Source organism: Colletotrichum aenigma (genome assembly GCF_013390185.1).
Source record: "Colletotrichum aenigma strain Cg56 chromosome Unknown KSG_Cg56_contig01, whole genome shotgun sequence".
NCBI classification, from domain to species: domain Eukaryota; kingdom Fungi; phylum Ascomycota; class Sordariomycetes; order Glomerellales; family Glomerellaceae; genus Colletotrichum; species Colletotrichum aenigma.
Window position 1 is genome coordinate 1,513,156 of NW_023500907.1, and position 21,313 is coordinate 1,534,468.

Genomic DNA, 21,313 nt, shown 5'->3' on the forward strand with positions numbered 1-21,313 from the left:
AATAATATGTACGAAGCTCATTAAATCTCCATCGCCTCCATGTTGCCTCCCCATGCCTGGTAGGCACCGTACTGGTTCTCCATCTGCACCTGCTGCTCCCGGGCCCAATCGTCGCCGAAGCCCTTGTAGACAGGGTCGGTGGCCGGCTTGTACGATGAGCCGACGGCGGAGCCGTAGTGAGAGTAGTTGTTACCCGAGGAGCGGAGAAGCTCGGCTTGTTCGCGCTCGCGCTGCTCTTGTGCTTGCTGCTCCCGGGCGCGCTGTTCACGCTCTTGCTCGCGGCGCATCATCTCCTCGTAGCCGGACATCATGTAGGGCTCTACGTGGTGGGAGATGGAGCTTGCAAGCCAGCGGCTGTCGTCGGCCTGGATCTGGGTTCCGTCGAGGCTCATGACTTGCTGCTGCTGCTGCTGCTGCTGCTGCTGTCTCTCAGCCTCCATACGCTCGTACCGCATGCGAGCCAGCTGCTCCTCTTGCTCAAGGGTGGTGCTGGTCCATGCCAGGGTGGGGTTGTCGTTGCTCGAGGTAGGCGGGGCCTCGCGCCAGAGCTCTATCAGACGGAGCTGGTGGGGTTCCTCGGAAATTCGGAAGAGCTGGAACTGGGCGGGGGAGAGAACGGAAGTGTCGACGCCGTGTTGGGCGAGGACCAACTCGGGGGTGACCTGCTCAGTCTGAGGAGGTTCAGAGGAAGGACGCTGGACCTCGTGCTGAGGTTCTTGTTGCTGCTGGCGGACGATATGGGCGTTGGGGGTGTAGTGCTGAGAGATGGAGTAGATGATGGGGGCCGGTGCGGCATTGGCGGGGGCGGGGTCTGGGGTCTGCTGCTTGAGCTCCTCCTCAACCTTAAGAGGGGCCTGGCTCTGAACCTCGGGGTTGAAGGTCAGGTTGCGGGAAAAGAGGGTTGCAAGGTCATCTTGGACCTGCATGGAGGGCTGGAAAGAAACCATCTTCCTGTGAGTTTGTTAGCAAATATTCTTCGTAAATCTTGTGCAAGCCGTGATGTTGCTATTGCTGTTGCTGTTACTGTTGACCATCTCCGACAAAACCCCGGCGGGGCTCCGAAAGCGGGACCGGGGCGTTTGATCGGACGGCGCCGGAGTTGGCTCGTGGGAGCAAGACTTGCCTTGTTGGGAGTTGCGAAATTAGCGGAAAGGCCAGAAATAAAGGCCGTTCGATGTGAAGCTGTTTGCTGTAGAGGTAAAAATGTAGGCGAAATATGAAGACAGTAAATAGCTGTCTTTTGGCTTGTTCTTCTTGGGGTGCTCGGCTCGGGGTGGCTTGAGACAGCGTCTGGTGGGAAAACAAAACTGTTTATATTGGCTATGCTATTTACTCGAGGGAAATCGATTTTCTCAGGAGACGAATATTCGTAGTGATAAGAAAGCGAACAGAAGACTCGGTAGACGAAAGAAAAGTGGTCTTGAAAAGCAACGGTCGGGGGCTTGGTTCGGTCTTGATGTTCCCTTGGGCAGGAAGACAGCAAGCAGGGTTGGGGTTGAAAGGGGGGGCGCGGATGCGATGCCAACAGGTCAGCGGTGCAGATGCAGTCAGTGGCCTGGTGGGGTGAGTTTGCAAGAAGTCGAACGTCTCGGCGGCGACGGCGGAATTCGATCGGTTCGGCAACACGGTCGACGGGACGGGGACAGTTTGTGATTCTTCTGTAGCAATAGCCGGTAGTCGTTGAGTTTGCAAGATACAAGATTCCGGAGAATGTTGAGGGCGGTTTGGACTTTATATGGCAAGAAGAGTCATAACCCTTCTCGGACTTGTAGGGAAGGAGGGGAGAGACAAGTGGAGGGCAGGAGGGGGGAGCAGAGGCACTTGGAGCGAGGGACGAGGGACGCCGGGCTGGGCTGGCAGGGGGAAATTAGGAAGGAGGGGCAACTAGCAGGTAAGGTCATGACGCAGGCAGGGCAATGTGACGCAGATTCACTGGCCATAGCAAGACGGCCCTTCCCTTCATCTTTCCGCTACCAGCAGAGCAGAGCACCTAGGCAGGCAGAGACGGGCGGGAGGGAGGGAAGATGCGCTGAACGAACGCTTTGGCTTTTGGCGGTCGGGTGCCTGACCTGACCTGACATGACTGACCTGACCTACAGACCGGTGCGGCGTGCCAGGTGCCAGACCGGGGCCAGGCCCGGCGCATACATGGCGCATCCACACATCACCACCTCATCATTCATCATTTATCACCACCAATAGCGCTAACGCCCAATCTGCTGTCCCGTCAGGCCGGAATGCCTGCCTGATGCCCCTGTTTTCCGCCTGTTTGCTGTCCATAATATAGCTCATTCTACCATTTACCGTCCATACCGATATTCACGGCAAGACATGATCGCCAGGCTGCACCGTGAATTTGGTACCTGACCGACTGGAAAAAGATGGAGGTCATGTATGCAGCTAAAGTAACAAGAGCAGGTCCGGCTGGCCAGCCGGCAGGACATGTCGACTTGAAACATACACTCTTCCAGATCCGCGCCTGTCGCCCAATGGATCGGTGACACGACCGGTCAACCCAGCTTCTGGAAGACACGGAGGTATCAAACCAGTTTCCCGTGACACACGCGAGCCCACCCGGCATCATATGCACCCTCTGTACGCTCCCAGACTGCCTTTTGTTCTCTACAGAAAACGGTGATGGCATCCCTCAGACTCTGTTCCGAATCGGCCTGCTAAAAGTATATTCTGTCTTTTGCGGCACTTGTTGCTTCCCAAGAACCGGCGCATTTCAGCAACACTTCGTTTGCCTGCTCAACCTTACCACCTGGGCTTTCCCGAGGCCCAGTCCGGTGCGTCCACACCGCTCCTAAAGATCCCCGTCCCAACATGTTTCGCCGGAATCCATCCGGGCCTGGACTCCTGGGATGCCGGACCATCGGTGTCTAGGAAATGCGACAGGCCCCTGATGGGAATTTGTCAGGTCTTTCAGCGCTGAGCCAGACAGAGCATTAATCTCGAGGATTTTCAACAGGAAATGAGGATGGAAAGGGGAATCAGCTTTCGCACTCGTCGCGATGACACCACGACCCAAATACTTGGGTGCCGCACCTCGCGATGTGCCTGCCGTAAAAGAAAGCTGAGGTGATGCTCCTCCGTCGCAACCCCTCCATTGCTGCTGCCACCTGCAGCCCACTGCAGGTTCAACCTGCCCGTGAGTGCGGGATGGTGGGGTAGGTAATGATTAAAAATATTGAAATCCCCTGCAGCTTCCATCGTGAACAACGCTGCGGAGCTTATCTAATCTTTGAGTCAAGCCTCAGCTCTAGCCACACGTGGCTTTGGCTAAATTGATTCCCTCACCCCTTCCCAAGCTGCCTGTAGCCACGCCCCAGGCTTCCCTCCCGCTTTCAACCTGAGGCACCCCTACGTCTAGCCTCGCCGTCGACCTCGCGCAGCAACACGCAGCTCTCAGGTTGCCTGAAGCTCAGATCTCAAGGCTCCAGATTCCCCAATTCCATTCAACGTCCCGCATCGTCATCCACCACCACCCGAAAGCGACACGACCGACATCACGACCTGCACCTCACCTCCTCCGATCACGACGGCCGAGTCTCTCCCTACGTATCCACGCCAGCCACATTTCAAATACCCAATCCCCCTCTCTAATTCACAATGGTAAGCCTGCCCTTGCCAGGTCCTGGCCCGGAAGCTGGACGACCGGGATGTTGGGAGCTATCACTATCCCGCCACAACGACAACCCACGCAGCATTCACTGACCAGCCACCCCTTGGCAGACGTCGATAGGCACAGGCTACGACCTGAGCAACTCCATCTTCTCCCCCGATGGTCGTAACTTCCAAGTCGAGTATGCCGTAAAGGCAGTCGAGAACGGCGGCACATCCATCGGTATCCGCTGCAAGGAGGGCGTCGTTCTCGCCGTCGAGAAGATCATCACCTCCAAGCTATGGAAGCCCAACGCCAACAAGCGCATTGCTACCATTGATAGACATCTCGGTGTTGTAAGTCCACCCTTGCTTCCGCATCCCTCCGCAAACGCACACGACCCCTCATGCCAGCTCCATTCGTTTCTCGTACACAAGCTTGCACATCGACTAACACCTCCAAGGTCTACTCAGGCATGGTTCCCGATGGCCGCCATTTCGTCGATCGTGCTCGCGAAGAAGCACGCGGCTGGCGCGATACCTTCAAGACCCCCATCTCCACCGCCGACCTCGCTGCCCGCATGGGCGGCTACCTCCAAGCCTACACCCTCTACTCCTCCGTCCGCCCCTTCGGTATCACCGCCATCGTCGGCGGCTTCGACCCCTCCCAAGAGTCTCCCGTCGACGGCGAGGTCGGTTCTGGTCCCAAGGTCGGCGCCGGAGGTAAGGACGAATCCAAGACCCATGGCGGTCCCTTCCTCTACATGATTGAGCCTTCAGGTCTGTACTGGGGCTACTACGGTGCCGCCACCGGCAAGGGCCGTCAGGCTGCCAAGGCCGAGCTCGAGAAGCTCGACCTGGCTGAGGGAGGCCTGACGCTGAAGGAGGCCGTCAAGGAGGCTGCCCGCATCATCTACGTCGCCCACGACGACAACAAGGACAAGGAGTTCGAGCTTGAGATGAGCTGGATCAGTGACGTGAACGGCCCCACCAAGGGCCGTCACGAGGAGGTACCCAAGGAGCTGCGTGAGGAAGCGGAGCGGTTAGCCAAGAAGGCTCTCGAGGGCGATGATGACGATGACGAGGACAAGAAGGATGACGACAAGATGGAAGAGTAAGGGAGCGGCTAACGATTAGAGCGAGGAGGTTTATCACGACACAGAGAGACAAATCAAAAAGAGATCTTTCATGCCATGGAGGTGCTGCCGTTGACACCGGTGGCGCTTGAAGGACCTTCGTGTGCTTGTAAAAATACCATGATGAGGGCTATGGCGGCTGGTTCATAGATTAATCAGACCTGGCTTGGGCATGTTGCTGGTGTTCTTCGGTGATTTTGGAGACGCTGAATGTTCCCTTGTTCGCCGAGTGGTCTGGGAGCTTGGCAACTCGCTCCTGCTTGGAGCAATCGCCAGCAGGGAAGCTTGGACGACGCGTGTTGTGGATGAGGCAAGGCAAGTTGGACATTGAGAAGGGAGAAGCGTCTGTCATCAGGATTGGGGCTCTTTTCAAGATTGCAACACAGCGTGCAGAGATTCGGACGGATTGTGTTGATTCTGAGTCTGACATGCTCACGGTGACCGGGCATACGCTGTGATCACCCCGAATCCGTAGCGATAAGTCAAGCGGCGGTATCGATGAGATGTGCTGTTGGATGGGGTTATCGTCAGCAATGAACTGATGCTGAGTGCATAGAGACTCAAAGCGAACCAGCAGGTTATATTTCCTATGTACTTAATAACTCCTATTAGAGACGACAAGAGCGACGACAAGAGCGACGACGAGGATGACGAGGACGAGGACAACGAGGGTGAAGTAGATTATAGTCACAGGAAAAATAGCCAGCATAACACGGGAAAGATAGGCGGTCTCTCTACGGTAATCCTGGAGACACTGGACATCTTATGTTTACTAAGACGTGCGCGAGCTCACTTTCTTCATCCTACTTCGAGCAACAAGTTCCACGTCACAGTAGAGGCCGTATAAGAGAGATGAGCAAAGTAATTTATATGCTTCGAGGCCCGGCAATTCTGAGCGATGCCATTAGTGACCCTGTGTAGAGTTCCGCCCCCGGCCCCCGTACGCATAATACCATCTGTGAGCAGGGAATCAAGTCCCGATATCCTACATGTGACGCCCCTCCCCCCGATCTGTGACCCAATTTCCAGTCCTGAAAATGCATCCGCTAGGCCACCTGAGTTCACCTCGCTTGAACCTCCTATCGCTTCTGCCTCTTGGGTGAGTTGTCAAGATCATCGAACGACTCGTCCCCCGCCGTGCTTGGCTACAGCGGACAAATCGGTGTCCTTCATCAGGCCCTCTCCAGCTTCCTCAATAATAGGCTCCAGGCCACTGACGACAGTCTCCTCCTCATCATCAACCTCCTCGACTTTGAAGCCAAAACCGCCGCTGTACAACGTCTCCATGGGCAGGAAGGTGGTTCTGTCCCAAATGGATACTTTATACGCATCTTTTCCAACTGCTTCGTTGGCTTTGAAGCCAAAGCCGCTGGTGTGCAACGTCTCTTTGGGCTGGAAGGTGGTGTTGTCCGAAATGTCCACCTCAAGGGCGTCGCTTGCGGTGGGTGGTTCCTCCCGGTCGAGTTTGAAATCGTCGGGGCCAGGGGAAGGAGGACAGTGCTTGGCGATCTCGGCCCTGACTAGCTCCCTGCGCCTTCTCCGGCGCCTCTGACCCTCCTGATTAGACGTGTCAGTACGTTGTTCTCCAGCACTTTATATTGCTACTTACCTCACTTCGTGACCATGCCAGATCCTCCTCGAGCTGTTTGCGGCCCTCCTCGAGGTCCTTTTCCGTGACTCGGCGCCACGGCTGACGACCTTGCATCTTCAACTCTGGATGCTGTGGTTGTGGTTGTGGGGGTGTCTGTGAGAGTGAAATAGGTAGTGAACGAGCTTGTTCGTGTTCGCGCGTTGATAATTCGCGTTGGGTAGTGAAGATTTTGGGAATCGAAACAAGAAGATGGATGATTAGAAGAGAGAGGGGGAAAACAAAAAGTAGGTCAGGTAGGTGGGAGGAAGAAAGAGGTAAACAAAACCACGGTGGGTGGTGGTCGAGGTGAGGCGGGAAGCGTTTGTCGGCGGGTGGGTCCAGGCGGGTGGTTGTCGCCAGAAAAATCAGTGACTGGTCGAAGAGTTGAAGAGTCAGGTCGTCCCGGCAAGAGCGCTCGAATTTGGCAAGAGAGAAGGGGGGGAGGTGAGTATTTTTTGTGGTTGGCGGACGAGGCCAAAATCGGGGATGCCTGCGACTGGCTTCCCTGATCGGTGAAGGGCGTGGACCTAAAGGTCGGGAAAGAACGCTGTGCGGCTTCTTTCCTGATAGACGCTCCTCCACCTGCAACACAGTACTTCGTGCCGCGTATCTATCCTTTAGGGTTCACTATGAACATCGTCAGAGATGTTTCATAGCGGCACACTAAGCGGAGTGTGTCTTATTGTAGTGTAGACTCTTGCCAAGTCGGTTCTGGGTAGCTGATTGTAGTATACATTGCCGTTGCGGGTGTTATGAGTGACACGCTTGATGGACTTGTCTTCGCCGCCTTGCTCCTGGGATTGTGAGGCTGGATCTCCGTCTTGCAGGCCTTCGATCCGCGAGATTGGTCTCCCCTCCCGCCTCTGAGGTTCTGAATTCGCAAGAGTGACCTCCTGTCCCACGGGTGGTTGGCGGCGGTGCTTGTGCTCTCGTCACGACAAAGACTCTTCGCGTGGGTTGTTTCCAGGCTGGGTTTCGGTGGACTGACTGGTCGTATCTCGGCTGTAGCAGAATAGGGGGCTTGAACGTCGCTGTCTTCATCTTCTGAGATGCCAGTGTAGGGCATAGACAGGACCCAAGAAGTTGTGGTAGCAGTCTCTCACCCAGCTTTTGCCAAGGTTGACGAAAAGAGATGAAGAGTCTGAGAGCCAGATCACTCACAAGGAGACGCGACAAAGCATATAAGTTTATATGCTTGCGCCTTAGGCGATGTTGAACATTTTCCAGGCTAGGCTTCGATGAACTGGCCAGCCGCATCTCTGTTGTGGCAGATTGCGTGACTTAAACGTAGCTGTCTTCACCTTTCGTGATGCTAGTAGGGCAACGGCTCGCTGATAGGGAGACGTGATAGAGCGTATGCGTTTGTGTGCTTGCGGCTTAGGCGATGTTGAATAGTGATGCAGAACATTAAGCCGTGTTAACCTTGAAGAGAGATGGGGAGAACAACGTAAGAAGTGATTTGCGGGCCGCCTTCGCCAAGACCACTAAGCTGGAAAGGCTCGCATCTTTGGATTCCGCGTCTGGAAAAAATTTTCGGCATGTCTTTTTGGGTAAAGGAGGGAGCTGAACACGTGTCTGGGAATGCCGTGCATAGAGGTCTTTTGAAAGTGTGTATGATGAGCGAAGATGGGAGTGTATGTTGACTTCGCAGGATGTCCCGTTCGAAACGCAGGCAGGGCGTGATATATCGGCGTAAGAGGGAAAAGGTTGGTTGTTGTATTTGATATGGGCAATGGCCTCGTCCAATGTGAGGTTGGTGGGTCCTGAGCCAAGGCAGGTACGCCCGTTTTGTTGTCCTCCACCTGCGGAACACTGTTTTTCGGGGAAATTTCCTCGATGAAGGATTCAAGCTTGACAGTCTTTAGTGACTGGGAAGGTTGTACCTCGAGCGACGGCGAAGTATGTATTGAGCCCGTTGTTCTTTACCGCCCGTCCTTTGCGGTTTGCGCTTCCTGATCTTCGAGAATAACAATTTGATCTTGAGAGCTTTGCCGCCGTCGTGGGTATCGATTTTACCGTCGCAAGCCTCTGCTTTGATAATGATGGATGCGCGGGCGGCCTTTGGCGAATCGTGTCCAGCCCATCGGTCGTCGTCGGAGTCTCAAGACGCTGAGTCGGGGCTGAAGGGAGGGAAGATGTGGAGAAGGAGCGCTAAAGGCTGGGCGAACGAACGGGAGGGGGAGAGAGAGCTCTGTCAGGCGAGATTTAAGCACTTCGTCGTTGCGGGGATCGAGCGGATGTGTGGTAGGCCATGACCATTGGTTGCGTCTTGTGATCTGCGTCTCGGTCGTCATAGCGGTCGTTCTTGCGGTAGGGAGACAGGATCCCATGACCGAGTGTGCGCGCAACTGTCTCATCGCCATGAAATTCAGCCATAAACTTGATGTTGTGGGTAAAGGAAGAGATCGTCATCTTTGAACTGTCGTATGCAAAGGTTTCCTGTTTGAGCTTCTCCAGTGAAATGCTGCGTGATGCTCTGCATCGATTGTCGTATCGTATGCCAAAGGACTGTAGTGGCGGTGTCGCAAACGCGTGATTTCGATGGCGACGCTCTTCTCCCGATCCGCTACGGGATGAGAGGTGCTCGGGTGTGACTGAGCGCTGAAAGGGACCGGCTTCTTGACGCGAAGTCACAGGTCTGGACCGCTGGAACTGTTGGAGCATCGTCGGAAAGTAGATAGACGGTTGGCCTTGCTGAGGGTGTTCGAGGCCGATCCAGCGGGCATAGGAATGGCCTGGCCAGGATGGAAATCTTGAGCTGGGTGTGGGCCTGGATTCTGCGCTGTCTGAGATAAGTCAGAAGGACCAGGCTCTGCAGCACCACGTCAGACAGGCTCCTTGTCCTTGCACGCTTCGAAGGCGAAATGGTACTATCAAGGTGCATGTCGCCGGGTGGGAGCAACTAGAGAATCCTCAGGTGCTTTGGGACCTTGAATGACGCGTTTGATAGCTGCTCGCTGCGTTAGCCCAGTATAGCAGAGCATCCATCACGATGGTCTTCCACAGCCAAGTCCATCAGACCGTCATGTTACTTGACTTCTAAGGCTCGCAGGATAGACACGCCAATGTCAACGGTAGTTTGGAACTCTGGGTGTCGGACCTGGACTGCGTAGCTGGGCTAGCATAGGAGCGACGCGAGGACTCTCTCTAGCGGCAGCAAGACCATCTCGGCTTCCACTGGGGGCAGAAGTGCCATCCATTATTGCCGGACATCCTTGTGGGCAACTGTGTAATAACAGTGACTAGGATGGAGTCGTTTGAGAGGTCAGTTTGACGAGGAATCAGAGCTGATGTTGGTGGGCGCTGTCGTAGTCTGGAGAAAACGACAGCGGATCTCGCCTTTCAACAACTCTGTGCCGTGGTGAGATTCTCAGGGGGGGGGATGGACGACATGGAACTTCCAGTGGCGTGGAATAAAGTAGCCGAAGCGAAGGCAGGGCCTACCCGTCGTCCGCGGATCTGCGTGCAGGTCTCTGACGCGGAGGTCGATGTACCTTGGTTGAAGTTAGAGGGGGAGATCGAGCGTTCGCGATGTCTGGGAGGTCTGCGAGATTTCGTGTGCTGTGGGAAGGTTGGGGGGACGGTTTGCGTACCATGCAGGAGCAATGCCTCTCAGTTAACCCAGCGGGTATGACTTTTTCGCTGCAACGGGAAGGGTCGACTTCACAGCAGTCTCAGTAGCCATAAGGTAGAGAGGTAGTTTGATTAGAAGCTGGGCTGGCATCTGTCCATGTGAGGAGCTTTTGCGGTGCAAGCGCTACCAACCCGCGGGAAGTACCCCGGGTCTTAGCAAAGGTGCGCTTCAGCAGGTGCGTCGGGCGGGGCGGGTCTGCCGCTGTACTGGATTTGTCGCGAGTTTTCGACGTCGAGCGTGTTCTTTTTGAGATGGATATGAATCGCCCAGTTTTGGGGTCTCGCGCTGGTTTTTTCCTGCACTGATTTGCATGAGTAGTCGTCTAAGGTCCTTGGTCCTGGGGTGGTCGAAGAGTCGTTCTCCCCACGCGGCAGAGTACGCGGCTAGCTGGCCACGGTCGGAAGGGGTGTGTCGAATCGCAAGTCGTTCGGTGCTGATCGGAAGCAGGGGTTAAGAGAAACAATACCGAGTCTGGAAGAGTTACATTAAAGCCCTGCAGCGCACGCTTATGTCATCGAAAGGACCACACTTGTTCACTACCCCCGCTTCTGCACTGCAAGGGTCCAACAACATGCCCGAAGAAAGTGAAGCCATCCAGGAAGCTGCCGAGAAAGAGAAGACGGGCCACACTCCGTAACCTCAACCCAAGCATAGAAACCTCAACACCCTTCCTCCTGCCCTCCAAGAATAACCTCACATTAGCGCCACTCAGTCAGCCAATCCGCGAAGGGCTCTGTGGCTCCCTCGCTTCCAGGTTCGCTCCTCAGCTGTGAGCTTGTTTTTACCGACGGGTTCAAGAGACGAAGACATTCAACCTCTGAGTCAATAGCGGTTATCGTTCGTCTTGACGGTCTCGAGGGATCGGGTGCATTCGGACCACCGATTTCAGGTATCCCCGCTTAGCTTGATAGACTCGGCTCGAATCCGATGAGAGGTGAGTCGTTTTGAGTGACCTCTCTCTGTCCCTATTGTCACTGGCGTTATCGTTGTTATTGTTTTTATTATCGTCCTCGTCGTCCTCGTCGTCCTCATCGTTGTTGTTGTTGTCCTCGTTGTCTTCGTTGTCTTCGTTGTCTTCGTTGTCTTCGTTGTCTTCGTTGTCTTCGTTGTCTTCGTTGTCCTCGTTGTCTTCGTTGTCTTCGTTGTCTTCGTATATCTACTATCCGCCCGGTCAGCTAGAAGTATCCGCCCGGATAGCAAAGCTCTAGTGGTACTACTAGCCGTCGAGGAAGGGATCTTCACCAAACCCAGGAATGCAGTGATCCCATCTATACCAAGGGCTTGAAAATCAAGCGCATCTTTCGCTAGATACATCTCCACGTTCGCCTCACTCTCGTATCGCCATTGACCAACAATTGTAGAGGAATGAGAGTACGGGCGTACTAGTGGCATGGTCTTATTTTTTCCTCTGACCGTCGTTCGGGGTTGAGGAAGCAATGGCGGCCGTGGATCATCCTCTACAGACCTTGGAGCCGGAAGGACTGTGAGGATATTGGCGGCACTGACAAAAGACCATGGCTTGAAGATCGTCGTTGTAGGTAGGGACAGGCTGGTGAACCAGGCAAACCATGTAGAGAGACGTCGGAAGAGCGACACAGGCTATCAAAGTGTGAACGGAATTCTCAAAATGGCGTAACCTCCACAACTTGTGACTGGGCTCGCATTTTTTGTGACGTGACGAGATTGCGACACAGTCCAAGCGTTCGTTCCTTGAGAATACAACGAAAGTGCGGAGACTGGATCAGGCGACTTGAATCGTGCAGTACCTGAAGGTGGCTTGCCGATTCTCGTACAGGCAAAAATGTTCACATTGCCAACGTGGGTATTTGGAGGGATAGGTGTGTGATACTCACGCCGTCTGCGTTCGCCTATCAGCAAGCAAACGCAACATGAGAAATCTTCAGCTGTTGGATCTATGAAGGTGTCCTTTTTATTTTTGTGGTCAAATGATTCGGAGGATGCGAACATTGCGTTCGCTGTCCCGTCCCGCGCTTTCCCAAAGCTAACCGTCCCCGCCCACCTATTTACTTAGACTAATCCTAGAACACTGACGATGGTGTGTATCTCACTCTCTGACCAAGTGACGATGGGTCCAGCCTCATCAGGTCTGGTCAGAAGATTCATTACCTCTTCAACTTCGGCATCCTTCATTTCCGCTTTGTCCAGAATGTGCATCTCCATGACAGATCCGGATGACCTAAGCCTCCATACGTGAACCTTTGTGCCTGGCCTTACGGGTGACAGCGAGCGATTGCCTGTCTCTCTTCCGCTAAGGTCCACAGTGGTTGGATGAGGACGACGTGGTGGCATGTCGTAAGGCTGATGCCTTGGCCTCCTGCGCCCACTGTGGCGAGAAGGATAGAACGTTCCTTCTTGTGTTGAAATCTGCGTCGCACATCCTCCCGTTCTTCAGGCGAACGCGTACTATCGAAACGTAACACTTTGAAGTCCCGTTCGAATTGGCACTGAAGAAACCTCCAATAAGGTCCAGTTCGTGCACCCACTCGGAAAATACCACGATCCTGGTATCTGGATCAACTTCGTTGCTCGATTCGTCGATTTCCATCTCCTCGATTTGCTCCACGATAATCTGAATGGCCTGGAGCCGGGGACTCTTACGGTTCGCAGACCGATCAAGTTCCTTCTCCCACTCCGTATCGAGATGCGAGAGCCAAAGTTGGCGGTTTCTTGCACGACGTGGGTTGTCGTTGAGGTTTGCATCGTCGGGACCGATAACTTCATCTTCCTCGTCGACATCTCCGACCTCTGGGTCCCAGTCTGGATCCTCCTCGCGCTCATCTGACTTCCTCCTCTGTACGGATTGCACAAACTCACGTAGCAGCTGCGGGTTGCGCGCGATTGTTAACTGGTCGTATCCGTGCTCGGTGCACCGTTCTCCAAACCTCTCCCTTGTCGACCTAGTGTCCCTTTCCTGACTTGGGCTCGGACGGTTGAAGATAGAGGCAGTCGCCATCAGTCTTGCGCGGGTGGTGTAAGAAAGGGCGGCGCCATGTCCTGTATTCTGGGGTCTTCGCCGACGGCCCCCTCCAGAGATTACCGCGAGACGGTGGAATTTGTGGGCGGCCATGGCGATGTCGAGGACCGTTTCGTCTAGGAGCTCGGCCTGAACTATGTGCTCGACGAGGTCGGGAAGATTCAGGGCCGCGAGAGGGCGGACGATCGTGCATGCGTCGAGAATTTGGGCAAGTCTTCTCAGGCGCAATTTCGGCGGCCCTCGCGCCTTTGGGTTGACACTGAGGACTCTCAAAAACGCATTCTCCGTCGCGAAGGGGCATCCGGGCAGAATCTTGAGAATCCCAAAGGCATCGAAGACTCTGTTTTTCATAGGAGTTCCACTGACCAGAAGTTTCGCCCTGGCGTCGAGCGCCGCAGATGCCCTGTTGATGATCGCATCGGGATTCTTCGCTCCGTGTACCTCGTCGAAGATGGCGAAGGGAAAGTGAAGGCCCAGGGATGTCCAACATTCGATGTCGAAGACACAGTTCGTCTGCCATAACCTGGACGACGTTTGTCTTCGGGCTACTGGTCTGCCAAGGATATATAGACCGGATCGGGCTTGTTGAGTGGCGTCTTGCCATTCCAGATACCGGGCGCTCAGGTACTGCGGAGTGATGATAATGAAATCAGCTTTGGCCTCAGCCAGCTCGCGCGCTGACACGTCCTTGTCTGTCAAAGCAAACACCGACGGGCGGTCCACCTACAGAATCACTGTCAGTAACTTTCGTTCGATCACATGTTTGCCTCACATACCTCCTCGAAGCACGAAAACTATTCCTCCCAGTGAGGAACTAGCGTTTTCGGCACTACAATCCATACGGGGCCTTGGTAAGGCATCCCCTTCGCTCTCGTCGCAGTCATGATCGTGTTGAGTGTTTTGCCGTAACCCATAGGGTCGGCGATGCAATGGCGCGCCACCCCAGCACCTGTTCATTTCTGACTCTGGCATGTTAGAAGGCGCCCCCGAGGGGGGGTAACAGGTCAAATCTTCGTAAATAACATGAAGACGAGATAGAAGGCGGGCAACTGTAACAGATCCTGAAACCCGGTAGTAGGCGATGATCGATGACCTCTCTAGATGAGCAGGATTTCGGGTTCAAGGGCCCGCGACCTTTTATAAACAATCGTCTATGCATACTTAGTAATCGAAAGCGAAATTGCGAGAACATACTACTCACTGGTACCAGATTGATGTGGATGAGACCATTTTCAACATTCGTCTCTTGCACCAGTTCACCCGCTTTATCAGGATCCTTTATGCCATCCTGACAAGACCTGCTGAACAACCTCTTTCAAGTCTGACTCTTTGAGGTCAATGCCCATGTAAGGCTGTTCATTGTCAACCTCCATCGGGCCCCAGCATTACACCCTCCTCTCTGCTGGTAAACGCCCCATAGATCTTCAAAGGGGTTGAAATCAGTTCTTGGATGAGCTTCTTGAACTCTTTATCGCCTGGCTGTGCTAGCGACAATATGCTATCGACTTTGGCTCTGGCTTCTAGAAGCTTAGTCTCCAGCCCGGGTGGGTGGTCTCCGTGAACTCTTCTCAAAGGGGCGTGGGAGCCGAGGAGCGCCCGGTAGGCTCTCCTTCTGGCTGTGTCATTGCTCTCTCTCACTCGTTTTCGTGGCTTCTTGGGCAATTTGCTCCAGATATTCATCCTTCAGAACGACCGTTTGCTTCTTGCGTGGCATCATTAGGATTCGGCCTGAAATGATGATGTTATTGGTGAATTTCTTGGCGAGTACCGGGTCGGTATGAGTGTATTTGGCTCGATACCAGGAAACAAGAGACCATGGAGTGAGGATCTTGGAGCTGTGTTAAATTTGAACTTGAAAATGAAGAGAGATGCTGACCTGAAAGTCGATCACTACCTTAGATGAAGTGAACGCTTTTTTGACGAACAGACCAGGAGGCGCAAAGATCTGGGTAAATGAGGGTCGCGTACGGGCGGCCTGACTTGGAGCAAGTGTGCTACCAAAAATTCGTTGGCACGCTGAGGGATTTCGTGGTAGGTCGAGAGTTTCGCCTTGTGGTTGAAATGGGAAGGAATGCGGAAGGCATCCTGAGCGTGAAGCGTGGAGGTTTGAGGTTTTTTTTTTGTCTTCACAACACCGTGGTCGGCATTGGTTCCTGACCCGACATAAAGCTTCGCTGGGTGATTGGCCTTCTCCATAAGGGTTGTGTAGACGCCCCAAACCGGATTGCTCTTGTTGGGTTTGGGGAGTGTACGGAAGAAGTCGAGAGTGGGTGGGTGGTTGGCCATCAAAACCTCGTACATGTTATCGGCGAACTTGAGCGGATGCTGCCCACAGATGGCTTCGAAAGTTTGAATAATAGGAGCGAAGTAGTTTTTGAAAATGTGATTGATATTCCATACTGGGGTGCTCGCAGAAAGTGCACACTATATGTAGGAAAGCTGTGTGTGCGCTGCTGCGAACATGTTGTCCCACAGCATCTCCATTTGGCGAAATCTCTCAGTGAAGGAAGCGAACGCTGTAACGGCCTTAACAACGAAATAGCGGAGACGACGACAGAGACGACGACAGAGACGACGATAGATGATAACAGAGGTGGCAACAGAAACGGCGACCAATCTAATCCTAGCCTAGGGAACTTGGGCGTCCGACGGGAGATCGTCCCAGCAGAGTACATCCGAATGTTCTCAGGATTTCTCTTCTCCTACGCGAGCTTCTCCTTCAGCTTTCGGGAGCGGTATGCTGCTGGACTAACAGCCTTCTCTCGATCTTCGTATGCCTTGCTGCTCTTGGCCATGTTTTCCTTAGCCCGAACGACACGAGCAGCGTTGTAAGCCTCCAGCTGCTCGCTGGACATCTCAACATCCCCAGGAGGCTTCTCCATAAACGCCGTGTGGGTGCATAATGGCTCCCAGGTTGTTTGCTCGCGGCACCAAGGCAACAGATCCTCCCACAAAACGTCCATCTGACAGGGCCGGCCAGCAAAGAACACAAACGCCAACACTGCCTCCACAGCCACAAGTCGGACTCGGGCGCGGGGGACGTGGGCGGCAGACGGCAGGACGACAGAGACGACGACGACGACGACGACAGACGACGAGTCGAACTTAGGCGCGGGGGGCGTGGGCGGCAGACGGCAGATAGTGCTAGCAAAGTAGACCCGCACGAGTGATAGTATAGCCATCCTTGATGGCTTTGCGGACGAGGTCTGGTAGGTTGGTGCTATTCTCGTTGTCATAGTCTACGAGCCGAGAGAAGACACCATGGGACGCACTCGTACCAGATCCAACGTAGAGCTTCGCCGGGCAACCGATCTTCTCTATGAGAAGGGCATAAACGCCACAAATGGGCTTGTCGCTGTGAGCCGGAGAAGAGAGGAGACGAAAAAAGTCAAGAAAAGGAGGAGCATCGTCCTTGAGGACGCCGAGAAAGTGGTCTGCAGAGAATAAAGGGTGGTTGGAACAAAGAGATTCGAGAAGCCGTCCTCTGCACCCAGAACAGTCTTGAACACGGGGTTCAAATACCATTCCGGGGCATCGGGCGTGACGGCGCAGTAAGTCATGCCGTCGACGATCTCGCGAAGCTCTTCGACCTCTTCCATCTTGCTTGAGTGAGCTGAATGATGCTAGTCGTCCTGGGCCCAAAGCGGAGACAACTGTGGCGAGGCGAGTCGAGCCCATGGTCGGAATGGTATGGACGACAACGGGGGACGAAGAGGAAAGAACTGGGATCAAACAGAGGGGTTCGAGGATGCCATGGTGACGTCGTTGTGGTCCAAAGTCCTCTCCGGTATGACAGGGTAAAGCTCAACTACAATCATTAGGAGAAGCACCCAGAATGTTTAGCGAGGTCTTTCTTACGTCGCATGGGGGAGAGAAGAGACTTCTGTCCGATGTCCGTTTCGATCCAAGGTCACCACTGAGGGTGGATGAAGTGCTTCTGGTGGTCGTCTCAATCTTCTGAGAAGAGGAAGACTTCTGGCAGCCCTCGTGTAGACCAAGGAGAATGGCTGAGGGAAGGCGAACTGCTGGCGGTCGTCGTGCTCTTGATCGTAGGGAGGACACCTGGAGCGAGCCATGCCTCATGGCGATGATGTCTGAGGAGAAATGAGACAGAGCAAAGACAACAAGAAAAGCTTTTCTTTCTCTGAGTGCGGCAAGGGAAGCGCTTGCTCGGCATTGGATAAGTCCTGCCCTAGAAATAGAAGGCACGACAGGTGTGGGAAAGAGCTCACCATGGATGGGAGGAAGACTTCGGAGGAAGTCTCCACGTGCGAAGTACCTCATTGAGTGAGAGCTCCCGACCCATATTAGATCTGCCCAGCACTGGCATTGGGAAGTATGACGGCGCCTCAGTGGGAAAGAGTGTCCCGGACAACAGTGTCGGCCATAAAAGATGAAGTCAGTTGCAGAAAAGGAAGGTGTCATGCGTACCTGCCTTAGCTAGGTAGGTGGACGAGAAAGGCCAGGCAGTCACAGACTGAGCTAAGATCATTCCGACGTGGATGGGTACCGATTCTCGCCGCACTGTTTCAATCTCTTTCAAACATTTACGACTTTAGATTTGAGGGTCATGGTATTGAAGGACAAAAGGAATCGAGGGCGTTAATTGAGTCTTGAGCTCTATTTTACAAGTGGTTCGACTGGAGATCCTTCCCCCAGATCGCGTCCCCTGGTGCTTCCCTCGGACCGGCGCAAACCCTCGAGATTTCCTCACGCCTCTAGAGGAACAAAAAACTTCGGTATAGACAGCTACATCAACCCCCCTGCGCTCCCAGTCGGACCATTTATTATGTCAGGTGAGACTTAAATTTAGCCCAGGAAGCTCTTGGTGAAGTTGGTGATGACCTCCTTGAGGCGGGCCTCAAGGTCCTTGCTGAGGGCACCCTCCTTGTCGATGGTGGCGAGAACGTCAGACTCGTTGGTCTTGAGGTGAGCAAGGAAATCGGCCTCCCACTGGAGAATCTTGCCGACGGGGACGTTGTCAAGGTGACCGTTGACACCGGCGAAGATGAGTGGAACCATCTCGTTGACGGCCATGGGGGAGTACTGCTTCTGCTTGAGGAGCTCGGTCAACTGTAGATGTGTCAGCTCAATGATCATCTCATGTGTATCAGATTACAACTTACGCGTTCACCTCTGCTGAGGGTCTGCTTGGTGGAGGCATCAAGATCGGAACCAAACTGAGCGAAGGCAGCGACCTCACGGTACTGGGCCAAGAAGAGCTTCAGGGAACCAGCGACTTGCTTCATGGCCTTAAGCTGGGCGGCGGAACCGACACGAGAGACGGAAAGACCGACGTTAATGGCGGGACGGACACCCTTGTAGAAGAGCTCAGACTCCAAGAAGATCTGACCGTCGGTAATGGAAATGACGTTGGTGGGAATGTAGGCAGAAACGTCACCACCCTGGGTCTCAATGACGGGCAGAGCAGTCATGGAACCACCGCCGAGCTTGTCGTTCATCTTGGCGGCACGCTCCAGAAGACGGGAGTGCAGGTAGAAAACGTCACCGGGGTAAGCCTCACGTCCGGGGGGACGGCGGAGAAGAAGAGACATCTGGCGGTAAGCGACGGCCTGCTTGGAAAGATCGTCGTAGATGATCAGGGAGTGCATGCCATTGTCGCGAAAATATTCCCCAATACTCGCTGAGTTTGATTAGCAAAAGATCATCTTGTTGTGTTGTTTTTGAATGTTGATGATGTTGATGGGTGATGATGGACGGACCCCGGACGGGGACGGGACGGGGCCGGTAGAGTGGGGCCGGGACCAGCGGGGACAGAAACGATGGTGGGGGACGAGGATGCAAGACAGTGGTGGGGGACGGCGACAACGACGGCAGGGGCGACGAGGGCGAAAGGTACGAAGGGGGCAAGGGCAGTGACGGTGGGTGCGAGAATGGCAGGTGCGGCGGGATGTACTTACCACCAGTGAAAGGAGCAATGTACTGCAGGGGAGCGGCCTCAGAGGCAGTGGCGGCAACGACGATAGAGTACTTCATGGCGTCGTTCTCCTCGAGGGTCTTGACGAGCTGGGCAACGGTGGAACGCTTCTGACCGACGGCGACGTAGACGCAGTAGAGCTTCTTGGTCTCGTCGTTGGAGTTGTTCCAGCGCTTCTGGTTGAGCATGGCGTCGAGGGCGACGGCAGTCTTTCCGGTCTGACGGTCACCAATGATCAACTCACGCTGACCACGGCCGATGGGAACCATGGCGTCGATGGACTTGAGACCAGTCTGGACCGGCTGGTTGACGGACTTGCGGGGCAGAATGCCGGGGGCCTTGAGCTGAGCACGGCGCTTCTCCTTGGCGTTGAGGGGGCCCTTGCCGTCAATGGGGTTACCGAGGGCGTCGACGACACGGCCGAGCAGCTCGGGACCGACGGGAACGTCGACCTATTGCTCATGATTAGTTGCCGTCCGGATCGGCGGCAAGAAGTGGTCCGACTCACAATCTCTCCGGTACGCTTGACGGTCTCGCCCTCCTTGACCAGACGGTCAGAACCGAAGAGCACAACACCGACCTGGCCGGCCTCGAGGTTCATGCACATGCCCTTGACGCCAGAGGCGAACCTGTACAGCCGTTAGACGCGGGGATACCGGAAGGCGCATAAAGGGCGCTAAACATACTCGACAAGCTCCTCAGCCTGGACGTTGGCCATACCGTGAACACGGGCGATACCATCACTGTTTTCCAATTGTCGTCAGCAACAAAAAAACTTTTTTCCCTGCGCCGGCGATGTTGACACGCGAGTCCTCGTGCAAGCTGATGATGCATTGAAGCTTATCCGATGGGTGCTCGCGATGCCGAGATGTGCCGCCTAAACGTACCCGACGGAAAGGACGCGGCCGGTCTCGGCGAGACCAGCCTCCTCCTGGACACCACGAATTCTCTGCTCGAGGATAGAAGAAACCTCGGTCGGGGAAGCCTTAGCATCGGCGTATGAACGGGTCTGCATCGACGTGGCGTTGAAGACGGCGGGTGCGGCATTTCGGGCCTGAGGGTGAAAAACAGGTTAGCCGAAGCCCGAAAATGTTATGGGCTTCCCCCCCCAAAAACAAGACGCAGGGCCAAGGGAGCTTGATGAAAAGCTCTTCCACAACACCACCATGCGTTCCGCGACGCCAAAAAAGCTCGCCGGGGTGGCATTGGACATGGCGGAACCGATTGATGATGTTTTTGGATGGCATTGACGTCGTTTCGGGGATGGGGAGGTTGACGGATTGTTGAGGGTGGGTTGGACTTACGGCAGCGACTCTGCCAGCGGCAGAGACGGCGCCGACAGCGCGCGTCGACTGGCGGAGGGCGTTGCGGAACATATTAGGAGATCTTTGACACTGTCTAGATCGAAGGAGAATCAATTGCAACGGATGCAATTGAGTGGAGGGGAGATTGGGGTTGATGAAGGTGCCTTTGAAGGAGTGCAAATCGAGTCTTTTTTGGAAGAGGCCCGGTGGAGGGAAAAGAGAGTGAGGAATGGGTGGACCCGGAGCTGTGCTGTCGGGCCAATCACGGCGGCCCGTCGAGTTTTGCCTCAGTCCAACCCGAGATCACCCTAACAATTTCCGACGAACAGCACGTAGCCCCGTAACCCCGTGAAATGCCTTAAAACGCCTTGAGAGTGTTGATTACATAAGACAACCAGCGCTGAACCGCCGCCTTTCAGTGCTGAAGCCCCCCGGAAGAGATTGCTGATGGATCTCATCCCAACCGAAAAAAAATGTGTCAATCTGGCTTTCCAGCGCGCGATCGTGCCCGTTGCCCACTGCCCATTGAGTTTGCGACAAGGTCCAATTGCGATGTCTGCTCGGTCCCCGAGCTCAAATGGCCCCGGTCAACCAACATCTAACCTTCCATGTCGAGATGGCTTCATGGTGCTAGCATTCATCTTATAAATCTGCATGCATGCTATGTCGTTAGTCTAGCTTCCCGGTCACTCCCCTCCTTCCCCGGCCTCGCAGGCGAAGCTCTCCACTGTGGCATTCCCACCCAACCTCTCGTCACCCTCCCTTGAGCGATGCTTTCGCGTGCACTCGTTGAGAACCTGGAGGTCAATAGCCATGCATCCGCTGTGGGACGTGTCTCCGGCCGGCCGGGAACACCGAGCCTGACCGCCTCGGAGGAATGCAGAAAACCGAACAACCTGCGCATCATTCTGCCTGCCGTAACGGCCCGTCATCACCTCAAAAACATGCCCAGCATCGGCACGCGACAATATTTTCCCGTCGCGCAAGAAAAGCATGGGGTCGGTTGCCGTCATTTCTGTGTTGGTTTGACATACCCACAACATTCACTGGCAGTCGCTTGCGAAGATCTGATA

General features: G+C 54.6%; 5 protein-coding genes across 5 annotated transcripts; 1 reads left to right on the top strand and 4 right to left on the bottom strand.

Moving 5' to 3' along the window:
* Positions 1-20: 20 nt before the first annotated feature.
* On the bottom strand, positions 21-947 carry CGCA056_v000399 (uncharacterized protein; the record flags this gene model as incomplete). Its single annotated transcript, XM_037315660.1, has 1 exon — positions 21-947. One exon carries the CDS (start codon positions 945-947, stop codon positions 21-23), a length of 927 nt encoding a protein of 308 aa, XP_037185948.1.
* Positions 948-3,612: 2,665 nt separating this feature from the next.
* On the top strand, positions 3,613-4,721 carry PRE10 (putative proteasome subunit alpha type-7; the record flags this gene model as incomplete). Its single annotated transcript, XM_037315661.1, has 3 exons — positions 3,613-3,615; positions 3,736-3,960; positions 4,068-4,721. 3 exons carry the CDS (start codon positions 3,613-3,615, stop codon positions 4,719-4,721), a joined length of 882 nt encoding a protein of 293 aa, XP_037185151.1.
* Positions 4,722-10,835: 6,114 nt separating this feature from the next.
* On the bottom strand, positions 10,836-13,912 carry CGCA056_v000401 (uncharacterized protein; the record flags this gene model as incomplete). The annotated part of the gene is made up of 4 exons (XM_037315662.1): positions 10,836-11,159; positions 12,429-13,721; positions 13,775-13,792; positions 13,841-13,912. 4 exons carry the CDS (start codon positions 13,910-13,912, stop codon positions 10,836-10,838), a joined length of 1,707 nt encoding a protein of 568 aa, XP_037185150.1.
* Positions 13,913-16,142: 2,230 nt separating this feature from the next.
* Positions 16,143-16,523, bottom strand: CGCA056_v000402 (uncharacterized protein; the record flags this gene model as incomplete). The annotated part of the gene is made up of 1 exon (XM_037315663.1): positions 16,143-16,523. One exon carries the CDS (start codon positions 16,521-16,523, stop codon positions 16,143-16,145), a length of 381 nt encoding a protein of 126 aa, XP_037185149.1.
* A 1,284-nt stretch (positions 16,524-17,807) lies between these two features.
* On the bottom strand, positions 17,808-20,312 carry CGCA056_v000403 (ATP synthase subunit alpha; the record flags this gene model as incomplete). Its single annotated transcript, XM_037315664.1, has 7 exons — positions 17,808-18,071; positions 18,125-18,642; positions 18,920-19,388; positions 19,445-19,565; positions 19,623-19,679; positions 19,824-19,990; positions 20,241-20,312. The coding sequence occupies 7 exons, from the start codon at positions 20,310-20,312 to the stop codon at positions 17,808-17,810; spliced, it is 1,668 nt and encodes a 555-aa protein (XP_037185148.1).
* Between the last annotated feature and the right edge of the window lie 1,001 nt (positions 20,313-21,313).